Source organism: Poecilia reticulata, linkage group LG4 (genome assembly GCF_000633615.1).
Source record: "Poecilia reticulata strain Guanapo linkage group LG4, Guppy_female_1.0+MT, whole genome shotgun sequence".
Lineage (NCBI taxonomy): Eukaryota > Metazoa > Chordata > Actinopteri > Cyprinodontiformes > Poeciliidae > Poecilia > Poecilia reticulata.
The window spans coordinates 25008886-25028347 of NC_024334.1; the positions used below are offsets into that span (position 1 = coordinate 25008886).

General features: G+C 40.0%; 2 protein-coding genes across 4 annotated transcripts in view; one reads left to right on the plus strand and one right to left on the minus strand.

Annotated features, from left to right (window-relative positions):
* The first annotated feature begins 29 nt into the window (after positions 1–29).
* Positions 30–10229, plus strand: olfml2ba (olfactomedin-like 2Ba). Of its 2 annotated transcripts, none has more exons than XM_008407008.2 (8): positions 30–435; positions 540–803; positions 1658–1771; positions 3204–3365; positions 4322–4547; positions 5689–6609; positions 6950–7126; positions 9470–10229. In XM_008407008.2, the coding sequence occupies exons 1-8, from the start codon at positions 262–264 to the stop codon at positions 10081–10083; spliced, it is 2652 nt and encodes an 883-aa protein (XP_008405230.1). In that variant the 5' UTR covers positions 30–261; the 3' UTR covers positions 10084–10229. The 2 variants fall into 2 exon arrangements, with proteins under 2 accessions (XP_008405230.1, XP_008405232.1); XM_008407010.2 differs by having other exon boundaries at positions 1658–1765.
* Positions 10230–12254: 2025 nt separating this feature from the next.
* atf6 (activating transcription factor 6) overlaps positions 12255–19462 on the minus strand; it is a 29790-nt gene continuing 22582 nt past the window's right edge. For both annotated transcript variants that reach the window (XM_008407006.2, XM_008407007.2), the window contains exons 15-16: positions 19088–19172; positions 12255–12862 (exon numbers count right to left, since the gene is read on the minus strand). In XM_008407006.2, the coding sequence (XP_008405228.1) occupies positions 12666–12862; positions 19088–19172 (282 nt within the window). In that variant the 3' untranslated portion in view covers positions 12255–12665. The remainder of the gene's footprint in view (positions 12863–19087; positions 19173–19462) is intronic.

The window sequence follows — 19462 nt, forward strand, 5'->3', positions numbered from 1 at the left end:
GGAGTACACCTTTTTTTCCAACCTCATAACTTTCATTCATTCTGTCTGTAAACGATGACCTAGCAGGGGGAATAATAATCTGGATGGCTGATGGCGTTTGTTGATGTCGATTCACAGAAATTATTTTCATCTATATAATTATGATTTTTTTTTTTCATTCTTAGCATAGTTTTTTTCTACTTTAATTTGAGTTTCATGCTGTGGCCTCTTTGTACACCTGCATCTGCATAGCTCTCTTTGGAGTTCAGGGACGCTCACAGCATGTATAGGTTATGCGTTTTTGTCGCGGTGTGCTGCGCTTTTTCCTCTCGGAGCTCTGCTGCGCCTAAGTGCAGAAGTACAGTTCCAAAAGTCTCTGATCCGTCTCTGCTTAAGAGCAGCGCAGAGGACGAGCTGCAAGAAGAAATGGAAGGTCAAGAGGACATAATATCTAAGGTAGGTGCATTATTATTTTGTTTTATTCTCAATCATCCATGCAAAATTTTAAATTGAGTGCGGTGGGAAGAAAAAAAAATGTATCCATCCTCTTCTCTTTATAGCTGCTGGGTGATTATGACAAAGTGAAAGCCCTCTCGGAAGGCGCTGACTGTCGGTGTAAATGTGTTGTCAGACCCCTGAGCAGGAGCGCCTGTCGGCGGATCGAAGAGGGAAGCGCCACCGTTCAGGACTTCTACACCGTGGAGACAATCACATCAGGACCGGAGTGCAAGTGCGCCTGCATCGCGCCTCCGTCGGCGGTCAACCCCTGTGATGCAGAGTTCAGGCTGAAAAAACTCAGGGAAGCCGGAAAAGAAAATGTCAAGGTTCAGGATCTCACTTGAGCGCACCTTGTCCAAGCACAGCCCCCCCTTCAGATGTTTTAATTTGTCTGCTTAGCTACAAGTTGCAATGATTTGCATTTGTATTTTATGTACAAAARMMRGGGGGGGGGGGGAAGCTATTTTTCCAACCTAAAAAGTGTGGCGTGTCTTTGTATTCAGAACCACCAAGTCAATACTTTGTTGATCCACATTTTTCCAACCATCTATGATTGGAAATGTTGCCCATTCTTCCTGTCAGAATGCCTCGAGCTTTGGACGTCACTTTTCAGGCCTCATCACTGCTTTCTATTAAATGTAGAAATGGACTTTGACTGGGCCATTCAGAAACCTACCTATTCTTTCATAATCAAACTCATTCAATTGTCATTCTGGCTTAGGATCATCTTGTTGGAATGTGAACCTCAAGACTTCAAGTCTTTTTGCAACTCCCTTCCAGGTTTTCTTCCGGTATTAAACTTGCTTTCTTTGTCTATTGGTTGCACTGGATTTTGTTTCAGGCAAAGGAGGTGAAGACAAATGCATGCCACACTTTTCAGTTTCGCCTGTAAAAATTGTGAAAACCAGTCGTGATTTCCCTCCTCTTCACAATTATTCCTTTTTTGTTTTGTTTTCCTTCATCACATTAAATCCCTACAATAATGTGAGCTCAAAGAATGCCGTTGCTGTTGAGAGGCACTGCAAAACACCTTGCTGCAAATCTTTATGCTACCTATTCATTTCCTGAGAGTCCTAGACCTCAAAGAACGGATAACAAGACTTAATGTAACCCAAGAGTGGATTCATGCTGTTTTATGAATGGCTACACTGTCTTGATGGAGATCCCTTGATCATTGCAGCTGTCCACCATCCTTGAGCTGCTGGAGGGTTCCTTCTACGGGATGGATCTACTGAAGCTGCACTCTCTGACAAACAAGCTTCTGCAACGAGTGGAACACATCGAGAAGGTGCAGGTAAATCGGTGCCGAAATAAAATGCAAGTGGAAATAAACACAACACCAACTCCAGGCTGCAAAGGCAGCTTTTGTGAATTTTGGATAGACAATAATTCACGCTATAGAAGTGACCTTCATTTTTGTCGTGTAGAAATTGACCAACTAGTGTGTTGCTACTTTCATCAAGCAAAAGTAAAAACCTCTAACTCAGTTTTTTTTTTCTATTAAATTCAGCTCAAAGAGGAAAATGACAATTAAAATAACACAAAATGGCATGCATTGGATGTTTCTCTTCTGACATGGTCCAGGTTAGAAAGAATAAAGCGAAATCTATACGACAGCCTCTTTTGAGCATTCACTACTGTGATGACAAGTTTTTTCAGCTAAAATAGAGGAGGAGCAGCTGAGACTGTGCTCAAGTCATCGTACTAAATATACAGTTGATCATAAATCATTCCCGCCCTAACAGGTGCTGCAAAATCAAAAGCAGGGTTTGTGCGGCTAGTCTGAAGAAAGGAATCCAGCTGCTAAAGCTGTGTTACACACTGGATCAGTTTTACAAACATCATAAATGAAACGTTATTCAGGGACTTCTCAGTGACTCTATGGAAGGGCATAGTTACAATCAACTATTACATGTCTAATAAAAAATAGTTGTACAGTGGATGAAATGCCTGCAATAAAGAGTTAAAAGATTTTATGCCTTGTGTCACTATTTTTACGTTTTTGATTTAGTAGGTGATATTTTTTATTTAATTTTTTCTTTATTTGAGAATGAATGCTATCATGAGGTCTTACAGATGTGTTTGTTTTCCTTCTTTTTTCAGACACACATAAATTATCAAACTAATTCAAATTTGTCAGATAACAAGAGATAAGCTAAAAGATCTCAAAAGACAACACATTATGCCCCAGTTTGAAGAAATTCAAAAACAGGTAGAACGAAGAAAGCTGCAGGTCGACATCCATCTTGAAAAAGTTACAAATTCATTTCTAAGGTTTTGGGTTTTCAGTGAACCACAGTGACTCAATATCTCTAAACAGAGAAAACCTGGGACAATGGTCAATGATAGGTTGGTCAACCACAATTACTCCAAAAGTAACAAGGCTTAGCTTTTACGCTAAGCCCTTAACTTAACAGCAAAGCTGTTAAGATAAAAAACACAAAAGACCCATCCTATGTTTATCAAAGAATATTTGGTGATGTTTCAAGACTGGTCGGGGTTTGGATTCATATTAGTAGTTTAAGTAGAGAACTTTTGATGCTCAGCGTCGATATAAAAAGTAATCTTACCTTCTGGACTACAGGTAGAAAAATGCACAGTGAAACACCCGGCAAAGATGCAAGTCAGAAAGCAGTTTGATCCAACTTCTCTTCAACTTTGATCAATTAACATCTTGTTCTACATGCTCTAAAACCTACATACATGTTCTGGTTCTTATCTTCCAGGCAGTGTCTCTGAACCGCACTGTTGGCAAAGTGCCGCCTCAGGAGAGTCCTCTTCTGAAGACGAACGTAACTGAAAGGCCACCTACTCCTCTTCCTCATCCTCATCAGGACTGGAGGAGAGCCGGCGATGTCGCTGAGGCAGCAGCTTATCGGTACCCACAGGTGAGAGGCAAAGTTTGGCACCCTTGATCAGGATTAACATAGTAACTGTGGCGTCATTGTAATGACTAAGCTACTTGTAGTTCATTTGCATGTAATTAGAGTAAAAGGACAATTTAAATTTCTATTACGAACTAAAGAAAAGTATTTTTTTGAAACTTGCTTTTATTTTTAGGCAACATTTCATTTGCTTACTTAATCAAGTCAAATGTTTTAATTATAAAATGGTGACTTAAATGTGCAAGAAATAGCTAAAACTACTCATGAAATTTTACAAACAGATGTTTATCAGTGGTTTGAAAGCTTTTAACATAGTAAAGCTTTCAAACTGTAAAAGCTGAAAGTGCACATACAAACCAAACTGAAGCACTGCAGCATTTTAAAACCAAAACCCTTTTCACTATCCGTTCAGAAAACTGCATCTGTTTACTTTGTAGTACTTCAAACGTAACAAGCTTTCAAACCCATAAGACAATTAAATTACTTGTAAAGATCAATGATTTAGTCATAAAATCATTGTTAGGCAAAACAAATGTGTAAAACACTCACTGAGATCAATGAAATATTTAAAGAGGTGTGAAGAAAAGCAGATCCCTGATCAGCAGCTTTCTCTGATGGAGCTGATCCCTTCCAGCTTTTAGCTTTCATGTAAAGTAAGGAGTCCAACCATCTGCACATCCTGGGCTCCACATGTGTTTTTATTATGTGGGTCAATGAGAAATGAAATGGAAATTAGACATCATGTTCTAAATAATTGTATAAAAAAAATAAAGCTAGAATAAAGTGAACAACTACTTTCCTGTAAAAATAAATTTAAAGCAGACTCTAGCTGCAGCACAGACCTCCTTATTGATTATGACTCATGTTTATGAGTCACATTACCTCTAAAAACCATTCGTCATTGGCAGAGTCCACAGGCAAATATATGTATTAGCATCATTTTTTTCTATTATCAACAGGAAAAACCTGAAGGGAAGTTTACTGGGGAACATCCACCCAGCCTGCAGCCGGACGGCTCTGGTCAGATCACTGAGGTGAAATCCCTCAACGCCATGGAGGATTCCCAGGCATCGAAGCCTGGATCAAACGGAATGATCATCAGGGGGATGACGTTTTATAAATCTGAGCCTGACCCTATGGAGCCAGACCCCATGGTGGCGGATGACGGAGAGCCTGGGGAGAACTGTGCGTTTTCATTTTAAATATCAATTACCTTTAACTGGATACATTTCGATTAAATCACTGGCAAAAGTTTGCATGTTGATGAGTTACTTAGGATTAAAAAGAGGACAAGGAAGAACATGCAGTACCTTAATAAAATCTTCATACCCTAACTTGTCATGTGTTAAAGGAGGATTTTATGTGACACAGCAACAAAAAGTATTGAATAATTGTGAAGTTGGATGAGTTAGTATTTTGTAGAACCTCATTTTTATTTTTATTTTTTGTTGGTTTTGAGGCACTGGTGAATTTTACTTGTTAGTAGTTTCATCACAAGTTCTCAATTTGATTTTGGTCACAAGTCTTTTGCAGCGTATACCAGGTTTCCTTCCAGGACATTTAGTACCATGTAGACAGCAACAGCAGGCAGAAAATCCTTCCCTCAGCATGATGCAGCCACCATCATGTTTCACCTTGACAACAGTGTTTTTTGGGGGTGATGTGCAGTTTAGTTTTTACTGCACGCGTTAACCAAAATGATCAGTTATCATAGCATCTTCTGCCATGTTGCTCAATGCCTAACATAGCTTGGGTCAAACTGCTAATGAGACTATAGTTTTTCTTCAACAACAGATTTAATTTCAATGGTGCTTTTTTGGGGGGAATTCAAAGTTAATGGTGATTCTCCCACTTGAGCTGTGGCTCAGTGCACCTTCTCCATGGTTACCATGTGCTTTTTGACTCCTTTGATTTATGGTCTTCTTGTGGCTTTGCTGTTTTACCATACCGTTTCCATTCTGAGATGCTGCAGGTCTGTGAGATGCTCTTGGCTGGGGATGCTGGTTTAAAGTGTAACCCTGCTTTTAAATTTGTTTCTGTTACCAACTTTATCCCAAACCTTTTTTGGTTAAATGTTCTAACCTCTGAGGCCTTCACAGAATGCCTATATCTCATATTGTATTTATACTAGCCAATATAGCAAGTTATAGCTACTTTATTAGCTCATTAGCAGAGCTTTGTGCAGCTTCCCTGCACTGCTTTCCTCAACTTTGGACCTCGAGGAAAGCAGTTTAAGACCACTGCTTTAGAAAGTTTATGTTGCACAATTGAGACAAATAATTTTGATGAATGTGCTTTCTTTAATGGAATATTTTACTGTCTTTAGTATTTGAATATCATGAGTTCAGCGGAGAAGGCCCGGTCAACTTCTTCATTGAAGAGAATCTCCTTCTTCATCGAGAGCCTCGGCCCAGGACCCGAACTTGGCTGAGGTCATTCCGGCCGAAGACGACGGATCCTGCACACGATGCCAATAAGATGAGCCCACCTCTAAAACTAAAGGAAACGAAGCCCATCTCAGAGACTCATAATGAGATTATCAGTGATAGAGGGAGCAAGTCCTTGGATGTGTCTGAAGAGGCATCCACAGTGAGAAGCGTAACAGCCAGAGCAACCGGTGCAACACAACCTTCACCGATCAAGACCACAGAATCTCAAACGGATCGGAGCGTCACACCTTGGACAATTCCTGGTACGGTAGCCACAGGAGCTGCTTCAACTATCATTCCTGCAGAAACAACCAATCAAAATACAGTGATCACAACCCAAACCTCTGTCAGGGAAGACATTAAAGACATCGGACAACCTTCAACCGAAGGATATCATCCCATCACGGAGATGGAATCCACCAGCTTTGAGTTCAAAGATCAAACAAAGACGACTTCCGATCTGAACGCTACAACAGAGACTCAAACAACTGCCCCTATATATGCCTCATCTATTCCCCCTCCATCTTCACCTCCTGTTCATCCTGCATTATATCCCACCTCAACCCAGACTGATGCTTCAACCCTGCATGTGATAACTCCTCCCCCTCAGACCTCAGACCCCTATACACCTGGTGACAATGCTCCGCCCACCACCGCAGCTGTACCCACCTTCCCCAAAGTCATCACTACTCCCGAGCAGGCCGCCCCGACCAAAAGGAAATACAAATTTAACTGGGAAGAAGAAGATGTGATGGCAGATGACCTCGAGGCACAGGAACCAGTGAAAAGCCAGAAGGAGTCATCTTCAAGCAAAGCTGGTAAACGAAAATGATCTTGTACTTTTACTCACCTGTAATGTGCCTGAACGGTAAAAACACCAGTGTTTACTAGGAGTTAGCCAGCAAAACTAAATGTGCTGTGGATTTCTATTTATCCACATTAAAAGCACTAACTCAGCCTAATGTTTCTCATTTGGAGAAAAACAAATGGAAATTTCTTTCAGAAAATTCACAAACTAGGCTAAGCTCTGTTTGCTTGTGGGAACCTTTGTCTAAATCATGCTGTTAAAACCAAAAATCCCCTAATTAATTTCAGACTCCTTGGCAATCCTGGCCCTAAAATCCTCATGTTTACCCTCTCTCTGGGTGTTTTTCACAGGGGAGTGTAAAGACACTTTGGCAAGTATCGCTGAGCCAGTTACTCACAACAACTATGGCAGACCCGAGGGAGCTTGGATGAAGGACCCCAAGTCCAATGATGACAAAATCTATGTGACAAACTTCCATTATGGGAATAATCTCCTGGAGTTCCACAATCTGGAGGTTTTCAAACAAGGTAAGAGCCACCGGTTTGGCAATAACGGTAGTCTAATTTTTCTTCAATGGGTGTCACTCAGTGGCTATAAAAAGTCGGTACACCCCAGTTAAAATGCTATGTTTTTGTGGTGAAGAAAAAGAGACCACAATCAATCTATGTATTGCCTTTACTACCTTTAATTTGTCCGAAAGCCCTTTACAACTTGATTGAAAAACAAAAATAAAATAACATGATTGCATAATTGCGCACATCTGTTTATAACAGGCAACATGGCTGTATTAAGAAATAATCCCCACTTTAAAACTCACACTAACTAATGTTCCACCTCCCAATCCGTGTCTCCGGTTAACCCGGAAAAAAAATTACACATCATGCCCTAATCTAACAATAGAACAGCTGAGCAACTAAATCTTTGGGATTCCACCATACCATAGTGAGAGATATCATCCACAAAAACACTGAACAGTTGTGCACCTTTGCAGGAATGACTGGCCTTCCAGAATTACTCCAAGAACCAATTAAAGACTCATAAAGGGGCTCGCAAAAAATCCAGAACAACATCCAAAGCACTGTAGGCACAACTTGGCTTATTTAATTGTCACAATTTAGAACTAAGAAGAGCAGGGAAAATGACTTCAAGAGGAGAGATTAGAGGTATATAAAAAAAAAAATTACACCAAGAAGAAGACAAAAGCCTGTCTCACATTTGTCGACAATCATCTTGAGGATCCTTAAGACTTTTGGGAAAGTACTATGTGAGCTGAGGACAGAAATTTTGAGCTGATATAAAAAAAAAAAGATAACCTCATACATTTAAACAATGTGGTGGTAGTGTGATTGTCCTGTTCTGCTGTAGAACCAAGAAAATGCTGAATCTGAATGTCCAGATTTTTCTGTGTGACCTTAAGCTCAAGTGCATTTGGATTATGCTGCAGGCCAAAGACCCTAGGCACACCAGCAAGCCCCATAAAAATGACTAGCGCTTTGGAGTGACCTTGTCAAAGTGCAGACTTTGAGTTGCAGTGTTGTGACCTTAAACTGGCCATTGAATCTCGAAAACAATCCATTGTCGCTGAAATAAAAATAATTATCTAAAGGAGTGTGACTCAAATGTTCTCCACAGAGACTTGAAAAGGTTATTACCAGTTCTTGCAACACTTGAATGCAGTTGTCGAAGAACTGGTCGTCCTTCCAAGACATTTTGACAACAGGTCCAGAGCAACATTAAATGATCTGTGTTAATTTTTAGCAAGAACTGACAGTGTAGTACAAAAAGCTCCCCTATTCTTCACATTGTGGTCACTGATGTCTTGATACAGAATCCTTTTCTCTTTAAGAAAAGCACATTAACCCAATTAAATTTAGCAATAGTCGGAAAATGAGCCCTAATAAGTCCAAGTTTAACTGATTTGGTTTTAATTCCCAAAGGTGTGTTTGGTGCAATATCAACACTGCGCAGTACCAAAACAACACTGTTGCTACCCTTTTAAGTGAGTCTAGGTGGGCACAGAGTGTAACACAACTTGCAAGTTAAATGTGAAGCCAACAACTAAAAGAAGTCCACATCTCAATTATTTATTTTTCTCTGGCCCTGAGCTTTACAAACACAAGGGAAGTGAAAACTTCAGTGCACTCCTTCCAGCTTGAAAACAAAATCACTCTTATCTGAACAAAAATAAAAACTACATTTCCTAAGCTCCCTGGCTGGCCACAAAATGGGGAAGAAATGAGTTAAAAGAAAATGGTGGAGAACCCTTACTAATCTGCCCATCTAAACAATATTTCTAGCATACAAAAGTTCAAATGTCAATAAAACCTAAGCAGAATTACCACAACACTGAGTACCCAGTTGAGAGTCCACCACGTCACAGAAATGCCCAGGGGGAAACAACACCGAAGCTTTTATGGAGTCCACTGATAAGGAGGAAGTGCTTCCAGATGTGACAGGAAGCACTTCTTGTCACATCTGACAGGATGTCAGATGTGACAAGAAGTCCACTGACTTCTTGTTACGTCCAAGAAGTCAGTGGACGTAACAAACACCATGCAAACACAAGGGAAGCATGGTGGTGGCAGCATCATGCTTTATGACTGGTTTTCTTCAGCTGGAACTGGTGCAGATAATTATCAACACTTTCGAAGAGTAGTAACTGCCGGAGCAGAACCCTCATAATGTAAATCTGATTGGAATTATTTTCTCTCTTACAACATCAACTTGTAAAGGTTACAGGCAACATTAAAGCAGGATAAAGTTCTGAAATTCTTGGTTTCATCATTTCACTCCATAAAACCCTGATATTCTAACATGAGTGGGTTGACTTTTTATGTCCGCTGTCTTTTTCAATAAAACTATTATCCCAGGCCGTTTCACCAACTCCTACAAGCTCCCCTACAACTGGATCGGCACAGGCCACGTGGTCTACGGCGGGGCCTTCTACTACAACCGTGCCTTCTCCCGGGACATCATCAAGTACGACCTGCGACTTCGCTACGTGGCTGCCTGGACTATGCTGCATGATGCCGTGTTTGAGGAGTCTTCGTCGCCATGGGAATGGCGCAGTCACTCGTACATCGACTTTGCCGTGGACGAGAGCGGCCTGTGGATCATCTACCCAGCGCTGGATGACGAGGGCTTCTTACAGGAAGTGGTCATCCTGAGTCGGCTGAACCCCACGGACCTCAGCATGCAGAGCGAGACCACCTGGAGGACCGGGCTCAGGAGGAACAATTTTGGGAATTGCTTTGTCGTGTGTGGCGTCTTGTATGCTGTGGACAGCTACAACAAAAGGGACGCCAACCTGGAGTACGCCTTCGATACGCACACAAACACTCAGATGACTCCCAGAATGCCCTTCATCAACAACTACACGTACACCACACAGATCGACTATAACCCGAAGGAAGGCGTTTTGTACGCATGGGACAATAGGCACCAGGTCACATACAACATTAAGTTTGCTTATGTAGATCCTTAACAGTCCTTTGATTCGTCATTTCTGAATGGACTGTAGATCAGTCCACACTGGCTTCACAACTGAGCCAAATGTACATATATACTTAGTGTTTACATTGTTCATATTAAAGTTTACATTTTATAAAAATAAAATAAGTTCGCCTTCAATCATTGTATCACGATTCATTGCATTATGCCTTTTGTTACAAGGTTGTTACCTCTTGCATGTTTTCCACGGCTCCTCGGGTGGGAACCCCTGAGAAGAGCGACATAAAACATGGCTGTCACTTTTTACATTTTTGCTAATAGGTCTGAATGGTGTATTCAATCTCCATGAGTCATTGTTTTGCAGAACCACCATTAGCTGCAGTAACAGCTGAAAATCTTTTGGCATATGGCTTTACATATTTGCGCCTAAGATTAGATGGAAAGCATCTTAGACTGCTGAAGGAAAAAAATCTCTACCCCTGCTGCCACCAGTGTGCCTTATTGTAGGGGCAGTACATTCAGCATGGTGCGTCAGTGTTTACCCCACAGTGTTTTTGCAATTAAGTGTAAAAGTTCAGTTTTGAGCTCGTCTGGGACTTCTTATGACTTTCTTCCTATCAATCTTACATAGAGTGTAGATTGGTCAAGTTCATGACTAACAGTTAATTGGTTTCCTATGATATATTTTATTTAGAGGCATCAGATACAAGGGGAGTGAACATAAATACCACACTTGTTAATTTTTTATTTTTCAACAATTTTTTGTTGGTTTGTCAAAGAAAGTACAATAAACCCTGTGGTTGATACATGGCAATAGGTAGAAACTCAAGAACTATAATTTCATAAGGTAATGTTTCTTACAACAATCTAGAAAAAAGTGGCAGTTTAGACGATTTCTCTTTGAAACAGAAAAACAAAAAAATGTTTCAGTTTTCTGAAACAAGAGCAAATTGTTTTTCTCTTTGCATCAGAAATGAATGCCAGAAGTCAGAAAAAACATCCTCTCTCTTTAATAAATCCCCCATAATTGCCAAAGAAGAATGAGCCTTTGTTCTGCTGCAGTCAGAGAATGTAAAGGTAGCTTTAATTGCAGCTTTGAAATATTACTTACCTGGAGCGCAGAATAAAGGAATAATGGCAGGAAGTAGTTAAAGAATGCAGAAATGAATGCTTAAACTGGTAATTTAGGGCAAAGTCTCTGGATGTAAACAGTCATTCTAGGAGAAGCGAACAGGAATGTACTTAAATAACATTTTAAAGTAAAGCAGTGAAGGGATTTTTGCAAATAATCCAAGAGATACACACAAGTATATTTTAAAGAAAATCCAGTGTTTATTTTATTTGAAACACATAAAAAGACAGAAATTTATAATTTCACATTTTTGGAGGGTGAACCAAAAATGTTTAAGAGATTGTATCTTAGAAATAATATAAAACGCTACACAAAGAGGCATGACAGGAAAACTTGTTGTGCTCTTTTATGAGCAATTTTTTAATCAAAAGCAACCATCAGTTGCTAATAGAAACACACTTTTGGATAGGTATATGCTTATTTTATATCACCATACAAAACCTGGTCCTGGATAATAGAAAACAAACGAAGGTATCATACAAGTTTAAAACAAAATGAAAACTGAGGACGTCTTCAAATATTTTGTCAAAGTGTTCTTTTCCCCTTTTCAATTAGGTTTTAAAATAAACTGACAAAAAATACAATTATGTGTAGTTTCTCTAGATCTCTGTTAATCTTAAATAAAATAAATCATTTAGGACAAATGAGTTTGGAAAAAAAACAAACACAAAGGATAGAAAAAAAAGAAAATAATTTTGACACAAACAGAAAACTGAGCAGGACGCATGGAACCAAGAATGTGTACTGTTACATAATATTTAGACATAAATATGTACAGTAGGCATCTGTTCATGACCATGAGACAGTGCAAAGACAAAAAAAAAAAAAAAAAATGAAGAACTAAATTAATCATGGTTGCAAACATCCACCCATATTTCAATTAAAGCCAGGTAGATTAAAATGCAAAAAAAAAAAAAAAAAATCAAACTTCCTGAGTTTACTGAATGTTTCTCTGCTGTGAATGCAATAGCTATATCTTAACATTTTACAAATAAAAAATATTAAAATTTAACAGCACATTCTGTTAGATTAAAAACTGAACCTGTTGTGCCTCTAAACACCAACATCATAGGTTTTTTTTTTTTTTTAATGTCTTTAAATATTACCGTGTCAAAAACAACAGAGAAAAATGTTACAGAGCTTTTAGGAGCTGAAATACTTGTGTGACTATGATGGGGTGACTCAGAGTTCAACGCTCAGCTCCCTGCAGACTAACAATTACCCTGATCTGGATGTGTGGGATTGAAGGGGGGAGTCGGCGTTGCCACCCAAGGAGGCAGCCTCTGCTCTCAGCTTTTGATCTATTCCAACATGGTGCAATTCAGAAAAAAAATGCCTTCATTTTAAAAATCACAAATATAAAATCTATGGGACCACACAGAGTTTATCCTCCTCTATTGAAAATAATCGTAAAGTGAGGTGCTGTCTTGGGTTTTCCCCCAATCGCTGAGGAGTTACGAAGACGACTGGAGGTTAGGATGACGTTACGATGATCCCATCAGTACTCCGACCGGAGGCGCAGGGTTGCCGTCGGTCGGGGAGTGCTGGTAAAACGTGTCCGTCTGGTTGACCCGCAGCAGCGGTGGGATGCTGGAGGACCTGATGTGGAGGATCCTGGTGTTGGTAACCTCGCAGTCGATTTGCATCATCACCTCAAACTCTTTGTCTTTAATGATGCTCTCTGTGTCGGTGAGACAAGAACAGGACGCCTGTGAGCTCATGAGCAAGTGAACAAATAAAGGAGATAATTTACAGCTTCTTGAACATTTATTGGGACTCTGTTCAGAGACTATTTAAAAAAGCGTTAGAATAAATAGAGGGTATGGTCATATGAGATTATTGCAATAGGGTTATCCGATCAAGAAAAACAATGGCGAAAATGCAAACTTTATTTGGGGTAAATTTATTGACAAAACACCTTGTTGCTATAAAACTATTGAATAAACAGAAATATAAGCTCAACAACAAAGATATTTATTCCTCTTAATCCATAAGGTAGGTTATTAAACCATCAGATTGGTGTAAAGTGCTATTAGTCCCATTCAGTTGTCATATGTTTCAGGAACTCCTGATCATTTATGCAGTTAAAAAACATGGACTGAGGATGTTGGCATTGGGGACGTCTGTGCTAGCTGCAACATGTTTTGCATCATGATGGTACTTTAGGCTTGAATAGCTTCGGTCATAGCCTAACTCCTTTTAGTACAACAGCCTTTTCCAGCATCCCATCAGATCGTTTTTTTTGAAGCCATTATTGATCCCCGTTGGGTCATGAGAAGCAGCACACCAATGTTCTGGCCAGGTTCTTTGTATGTTTTAAAAAAAATCTATTATATGAATTATTCAAAATGAATCCTGTCCAAATCAACACAGATCCACCCATGTTTACCCATCGCTCGTAGAAAAGCTGCAGGATGTGCTACAAAAAACAGAGCGTGAAGACGGGTCAAAGTTTCCCATCTCTTGTTGTTCTAACCTTGTGGAATGTTATAGGAGAAGACTAATTAGAGCAGCACAAAGTGATAGCTTTAGCCTGCTTAGAGTGAAAAAGTTTTCCACTTAGGGTTGTTGTGTTTCTAGCTTTTTTGCGTAAGACTACAATTACAGTCTAATCTGATCTGAAAGCGTATTCCAAAGCTTTCCCAGAGGTGAAAGTAAGCGATGTTGTAAGGATTGCTGACTGTGACAGCGGAGGGAAGGAAGCAACAAGCTGAGCTACAGATGGAGCCCAGAGGTGAGTCAGACACCGGATTTCGCCATCGCTGAGATAAACAAAACCTCACGAAACAACAGCGGGGCATGCAAATTGTAGAAGACAGAACAAGAAAGGGATCGCAGGAAGAGAACGCTAACGATGACTCAGGATCCCTGTAGCTGTGTTCAGCGAAGCAGAGGAAACCTGGGCAGACACTCAAACACTGAAAGTAATTTATGTTCATGAGTGAGACTATTGTGTTTGAATAAAGCTCCCAACCACAGACTGTGTCTTGGATTGTTATCCTACATAAATACTGTGCGTTCTCACAGTCGTTTCAACCTACATGTAGGCAATTATTTACGTTTCCTTTGATAAATTCAGACTTGGAATCAGATCCGCGACTCAACACTGGTGGTTTGTGGCGCCCCCGCTTCCAAACCTTACTCGAGCAACAGAGCCTTTCACAAGAATGAGGACTCTTGAGAAATTATGAGCAAGAAAAAGGAAGCATCAAGATGCTTCAAGACCCATTGGTAAATGCCACCTTGGCTTGATGTGGCCTTTACGTCAACAGCTTGAGAACTTGAAGCTTTGATCGTCGGCTGGTGGAGAAAATGCTCCTCATCTGAAGCACGCCGCTCTCAGTTTTAGTGCATTTATATGACCCAGGAGTGGAGCTGGGGTGTCTTTGAAATGCCTGGGTGAAAGAAATGAAAGCTTCAGGCTGTTTTTCAGACACCTGCACAAGACATGAGCTTCTCCTTCTCCAAAAGCTGGGCTTTCTGGGATGCAATACGGCCGGCAGATCTCATCAAACTGGACCATATGATCGTTTCCGCAGCTGCAGGATTTCATGGGCGAATAAGTCTTTGGCAGGCGAGTTTTTGATCTAGCTCGGTATGACTTTATCTGCTGGCAAAACTTGATCTTGTGCACCTGCAGTCAAACTTGGATGCTCCGGACGGCCTCAGTGTTTGGAGAGACATCAAAGAAAATCATTTGTTTCTGCATTTCACCCTTTTTGAAACGCTACATTCACCAGACAAAGGCAGCTCTGTGTGAAGTGGGCTTTGGAAATCCCAACAGATGCAGGCGAGTCTCAATAGCTCAGAATACCATGCAGATATTAATTCATATCAGTTATCAAAAAGTGACAATATATAAACTCATTACACAAACTGATCTAATTCAAGCAGGTATTTTTCTTTATTTTTGTTTGTTCTGATGCTCATGGCTTACAGCCAAATTAAATAAAAAAACATTTCTTAGATTTTTTGTTTGTTGAAGTACATAAAAAAAAAAAAAATTTACATATTAAGATGTCTTAATTCTGAAACGTTTGCCCATGTACTTCACAGCTTGTGTGCTTAATATTTGGTCGTGGCTACCTTTGCATTTTTATCTAGAGCAAATTGTTTGCATGTATGCATTTCTTATCTCTACTATACCTACTAACATGCCTCTCATATTATAGTTGTCGTACTTAACTATACTGAATAATGAGTCTGATTGTTCTGGTGCCACCCTGGCCACTGGTTGCCTTATGTGCAGTGTGTAGTGCGTGTGGGCGGAGCTCTAGCAGTGATCATGACCACAAATGAAATTATCTACATTAAAAGAAGTAAATGGAGCACAAAAAAGTTACTTTTCAAGAACTATTCCAATATAAAATTGGAATAATGATTCCATATATTTCCCCTCCTATTAAAAATGGTCAAATTTGTGTTGTTTTTTTTTTTTGGACACACACACACGCGCGCTTAAAAAGTGAAAAATTCCCCTTCTAAATTTAGGAACACTAAACGGTTTTACAGCTGTTGTATTTCCTGATCATGTGTGTCCAATTGCTTGCAGGTGGATCGTCTTTATTTACTTCACTGGATGAATTCCATTTGGAAAACACAGCTAACGGTATCAGGCTTTGTAAACTTCAAGCTTTGCGACTGTGTGACGTAATCAAATCCACCGCAAACATAATGCAGTAAAATTCTAGATTCAGATTATTTGTCCATCTCATTTTTTTCTATCCATCCTTCAATAGATTATCAGAGAATTTGATCTTTAACTTCTTAAGAAGCCTGAGAGGCAAAGGATGAAACACGTCAGTGTACAGCCACGAGATTCACCTCAAAGCAATGCTTTGAAGAGGCTGCCAGGTTCACCGACCAACTGCTTGTGGCCTTATTACCCCCCTATTTCACTTGAGCCATCTGGAAACGTTCCAGCTGCTGTACGCCGATAAGGCTCTAATGTCCTACAACAATGCATTAATGCATGAGGAGGCCTGAGTGAGCCCCTCAGCAGGATGTCAAATGCCAAATTGGAACAAACTCAGAGGATCCATTTATGAAGGAAGCTTTTCTTCTCTCCTTTACATAAGGAAGCATGTCGTCTGCAAATTTAATCGTATCCGAGTGCAGATAATCCTCATTATCATTTTACTGGTCTGCACAAAAAAAAAAAAACTACGGTGCATGATGAATGAATACAGCATCAAGTCAACCACTGGATAACAGTTTGGTCTAATGTTTATCATTAAAGCTACAACTAGTGTGCTACATGAAATAAAGGAACCAGCCAAATGAGAAAGAGGAGATTTTACGGCAAAATATACTGGCAGATTTCAATTGACCTTAAAATATATATTGTATGTCTGGAGAGACAAAATAACTGAGTGAATCTTTACAGATAAGTTTTCTCTCGTTTCATAAAACTCACTGGCTCTGAATCTTGAGCTAAGCTTCGAGAGTTTTTTTTTTTTTTTTTCCCCCATGGCTAACCGGTTAAAATAAAATCACTGACGTGCGACGTTACTTTAATTCCAGATGTGCTATTTTTAATAACTGCACTATCATTTCCTTAATTTGCAAATTTGTTTTGATTTTTGCCTTTGCGTGAATAGGACACGTGAATTTCCAAACTATGGGACGATAAAAAAAAAAATATTTCAATTCTACCGTTTCTGTCACAATGTACAGTGAGAATCCTATGAAGCAATCTGAAGTGTACCGCCCCACCTGTACATGTCGTCATCCTAAAGACATTCTTCTACATCCAAACATGTCGCTTCCACTTGATTGAGCTACTTTCAGACTCCGATTGTCAAATAAACACACTGTTCAGTCCTTATAAGGTGAGCCAGATCAAAGCGGTACTTTTAACAGAACTACTTCAGAACTACTGAACTGAATCGGGCAGCGGAGCAGAACACACAAACCCTCAGATCAAAGCCTCCATCTGCAGCATTCAGCTTTTGTCCAAGACAGACCAGACAATCACTTCAAATTAAAACAGTCCATCCACCTCCTTCCAGATGAGAACCATTAAGTGACTTTAGGAGTATGGCATTCCTAAAAGGAGCACACCATCAGGGAGCTGGAAAGCATTATCTTCCACTGAGGAGTTCTTTAACAGAGCCGTGCCTTTCTCTTTTCCAAGGACGTTGGCTCTATAAGTATGTGGAATTGCACTTTCTTACTTTAAAGTTGCACATAAAGTCAGCATAAATCACAAGTGCAACAAGAAGCTGTCATCTGGGTGACACATGGGGGGTTGCAAACAAAAGGGAGACGTCAAGTGTGGTGCACAAAATCCCAATCAGGCTTTATTTTGCTAGCCTCCGCTGAAACTTAACCGCTCATTGCACTTTTTGATGTCGGGTCAAAGACTTCAGGTCAGATTCGTAATAAAAATGTATAACGCTGTTTGGTTTGCTCATTAGATTGGATACCGAATCGATTGCGCGCATCGATGACAATTTATGCAAATTGAAACCCTTCTTTTTGGGGAGGCAAGGACTTTGAGGTCTGATATTTCACTATGAATGCCACCTTTGTTTGGCTGCTGGCTGAGAAAGATCCGTTGGATTTGACTCCAACTGGCCTTTCAATGGTTCATCCCACCAGCGCTTTTCACTGCAACAAGACAAACCGAGAACAAATGTTTACATTCATCAATTCTCCCTAAATATTCTCGATGGCTGCGTCTTTCCTACCGACTAACCAACTCAGATGGACCCGACTCACAATCTCTGATCAAAACTGCTGCTGGTGTCTTGCCACAGATGGTGAAGAAAACGGAAGAACCAGATGACTTTATCGATGTGACAAAAATGACCATGAAGGTGTCGAAACCAATAGAGCCACTTTATTAACATCCAGTACAGTCATAAAAATCATAAAAACAGTATACTGGAGTTCACTGTGTACAGATTTTGTAACAAACAACATTTGCTCATGATTCTCTCTTTCCATCCTTCATGACCGAACTCTGGAAAACGGTACTAATAACAGCCCAGCAGATCTGAGGGCCTTGGTGAAAACCTTACATGAGGTCATAGAAATAAGAACCAAATGGCCACTGCGATTATTCATAAAACAACAATTCGGCAAACAAAAGGAAGAGAAAGTCAAAGGCTTTTGCACATCAAATGTGCAGAGGTAACTCATGTATAGCAGGCAGTCAAATAAATGGATGAGAGCGTCTCAAATGGGCTGGTAAAAATACCCCAGAGCCCACCTCCCCAAATGCAACCAAGCAAACTCTCATCACCACCCACTAAGACAAAGCTGTGTTACAACCGAATACATTCCTCAGGACAGCAGCTTTGCTAATCTGTATATTCAAAATGAAGAATCCTCCGCACCCCCAAAGCCCAAAAGCTTTCAGCTTCTAATAATAGTTCAAATAGGTCACCAAAATGTCTTCAAAGAGGTGAGACTTTTCCGATCGCAGGAACGAACTCCGGAACTTGTAAAATTTGTTTTTTTCTAATTTGGAATTAGCAAAATTTTGCAACACAATAAGTGAACTTAACTGTATCCTAAATACAAAGAACCATAGAAAGAACTAAACAGAAGGAACCATATTCTACTTTAATAAATTAACCTTCAATGTGTGAACTCATAGCAAAGCAGGAAGAGAAACACATTTTGACAGCAGCAAGTAGCAAAAATGGCTGGTTCACTGAGATACTGTAGATTTGTAAAAACAAAGTAGTGCTTAAGGAGACAACGTATAACTGTAAAGACAAACGGATTTAAAAATCAACTTTCCCCCTTTTAGGTACAGAGCTTATTTAATGAAATATGTTGCAGACCACCAGTGAGACGCTCTACTTTCTGAATCTGCTTCCAGGTTCCCTTTTTATGCTTGGACATGTCTTGAGCAACAAAACTCTGACTGTGGTGCGTGTGCTGCAGCACTTACCATTAATGTTCATGGCTGGCAACACGACAGACATCTTGGGTCGACTTCCTTTGTTGTGGTTAGTGGCAGGAAGTAAAAGATGATCCTGAAAACAATGAGGAGAACGTCACCGAGTGGAAAAAGCAATTCACAAGGAGGTAAATAAATATCGGCTGCATGAGTTTCTCAACGAATCTGGTTGAGTTTGTAGCAATCTGAATCTGAACCCTTCCCTGGATTTGCGTAAATCAATGCTGCGGTTCTAATGAAAGGTTATCAGATGCATTTCAAAGCATCAGAAGTATGCAACTTTGGAATCAGTCGCAGGAAGAAACCCGCTCCGCCAAGCCAGCCAAGTAAGAGCACCTCACCGCTTGCAGGAACATGAAACTTCTC